General features: G+C 42.7%; 1 protein-coding gene across 1 annotated transcript in view; it reads left to right on the top strand.

Annotated features, from left to right (window-relative positions):
* Nucleotides 1-1,948, top strand: part of Pin4 (peptidylprolyl cis/trans isomerase, NIMA-interacting 4) — a 7,702-nt gene that overhangs the window by 592 nt on the left and 5,162 nt on the right. Inside the window, exon 2 of the mRNA XM_028775797.1 lies at nt 1,757-1,830. Within this exon, the coding sequence (XP_028631630.1) occupies nt 1,757-1,830 (74 nt within the window). The remainder of the gene's footprint in view (nt 1-1,756; nt 1,831-1,948) is intronic.

The raw sequence follows: 1,948 nt of genomic DNA, 5'->3' as shown, positions 1-1,948 counted from the left end.
CCCCGCCCCTGTTTGCGTCTCTTCCCCCCCCCCCCCCCCCCCCACCGGGCGGGGGGGGGGCTGCTGTGGTTCAGGGTATACATGAGGTTCCAGTGCAGGGACCGTCGTGGCAGGCAAAGAAGCTGCTGGGGATGGTTCCCTGTGACCTGGAATTGGATTTTAGAGGTTTATTACCACTAAAATTGAATCTGATGAAACACCAGCAATAAAAGGAAGCCTACACTAGTGGTCCATGTAGGCCTCTTAACTAACATGACATATCCCCTCCCATGAAGAGGGACTCATTTCTTGAAGATGGGTGTTGGACACATCATTGTACTTTCAGGCTAGAAAAATAAGACAACTCTTAGTCATCCCTGGACAAAGTGGGGAAGATAGTAGCATCAAAGTACTGTGCTGAATGTAGTTCTGAGGGGTATATTATGGAAGGTGGAAAGAGGGTAAAGAAACAAACTGGAGATACTTTGGGCATGCCAAGATAAGCAGCAGCAATAGGATAAAGCATATTCGACCTGGAGAGTCCAGCCCCCAAAGTAGTTTCTGTAGTATAGAATTGCTGAAGTAAAACTTCAATACAAATAAACTAGTGAGAGGAATTAAAGCGGAAGAAGACTAAATCATGGGGGTTGTTCTGTATATGATGCTAATTATGGTCAGTTAGGGGACAGGAGGTCTTTTAAAGAGATCATTTCAGAAGTTGTGGTAAGAGATAGAGTTGGCCTGAACTAAGATTGTGGTTGTAGAAACCCAGAGAAGAGAGAAATAAAGGGAGTGTAGTAGAGTGACAAGGAACCAAGATGTTTTAAGGAAAGATATTCAGATGGCTGAGGCACCACAAAGCCATACCACAGCACATGGGCGGCTGAGGGGGAGGATCTGAGCTTGAGGTTGCCAGGAGTTCATTGTCCTTTAGCTGGTCAGCTCCTGATCATCCACCAAATAGTACCTGGCTACCTAAAAATATGTGTCCCCTTCCACAATGTTTCACTTGTTGGATTCTCAGAAAGTGTTCTGTCTTCCTCACTAGGATGTAAGTTCCTTGGCTGCAGCTATGAATCTTATTCACTTTATACCCCCAAGAACTGGAACTTAGGAATTATTTAGGAAACAATCGTTAAACTAAATACTTAATTTAGTCTTAGACTCCTTGGCCTCTAACACTTAGTATGCTGGTTTTGACACAAAACTTAAGAGTAGTAAGATGTGCTGCCAATGCTTGATAATCTGAATGTCACAAACTCCAGGAGGATATCAGTAGCCATTGTGGTAGACTGCAAGGGAAAAATATAAATGTGTGTGTGTGTGTGTATGTGTGTGTGTGTGTATTCTAACCCTGAGATACAACCAAACCTCTCAAAATACATTCTTAGAGATTTTGCATGTTAGAATTTCACGTGTCAAAAACACCCTCACAGAACAGAATAGAAATTATATAATTTTATATAATGGCAGTGTTTAGTGTTCTGCCATTAGAAGGCAAGATTTGGAATGGGGTCTGAAGAATCTGGACCAGGCTTCTGGAGCTCCCTCATCCATGGCCACACTCATTTCTTTATTTTCTGTGAAGTATTCTGTAGGGCACATTTCCTGTTATTAGAGATGAGTCACAGAGTAAGTTAACTTGATTGCATGACTCACCATGTAGGCTTTTGGAACTTGGAGCTGAAATGGATGGATTACTTTGTGTTATGAGTTGGACTTATCTATAAATGTCAAAGTACAGTTGAGATGAGTTCCTATCCTCTCTTTTCTAAAGGAGGTGCAGCCTCTGGGAGTGACAGTGCTGATAAGAAGTCTCAGGGTCCTAAAGGTGGTGGCAGTGCAGTAAAGGTGAGTTATCTTATGTGTTTCCTTTTTCCATGTAAAGTGTTAAGGTAGGTGTGTGTGTGTGTATGTGTGTGTGTGTATGTGTGTGTGTGTATGTGTGTGTGTGTATGTGTGTGTGTGT

Source organism: Grammomys surdaster, unplaced genomic scaffold, assembly GCF_004785775.1.
Source record: "Grammomys surdaster isolate TR1022 unplaced genomic scaffold, NIH_TR_1.0 260, whole genome shotgun sequence".
Taxonomy (NCBI): domain Eukaryota; kingdom Metazoa; phylum Chordata; class Mammalia; order Rodentia; family Muridae; genus Grammomys; species Grammomys surdaster.
This window is presented reverse-complemented; position numbering and strand designations above follow the sequence as displayed.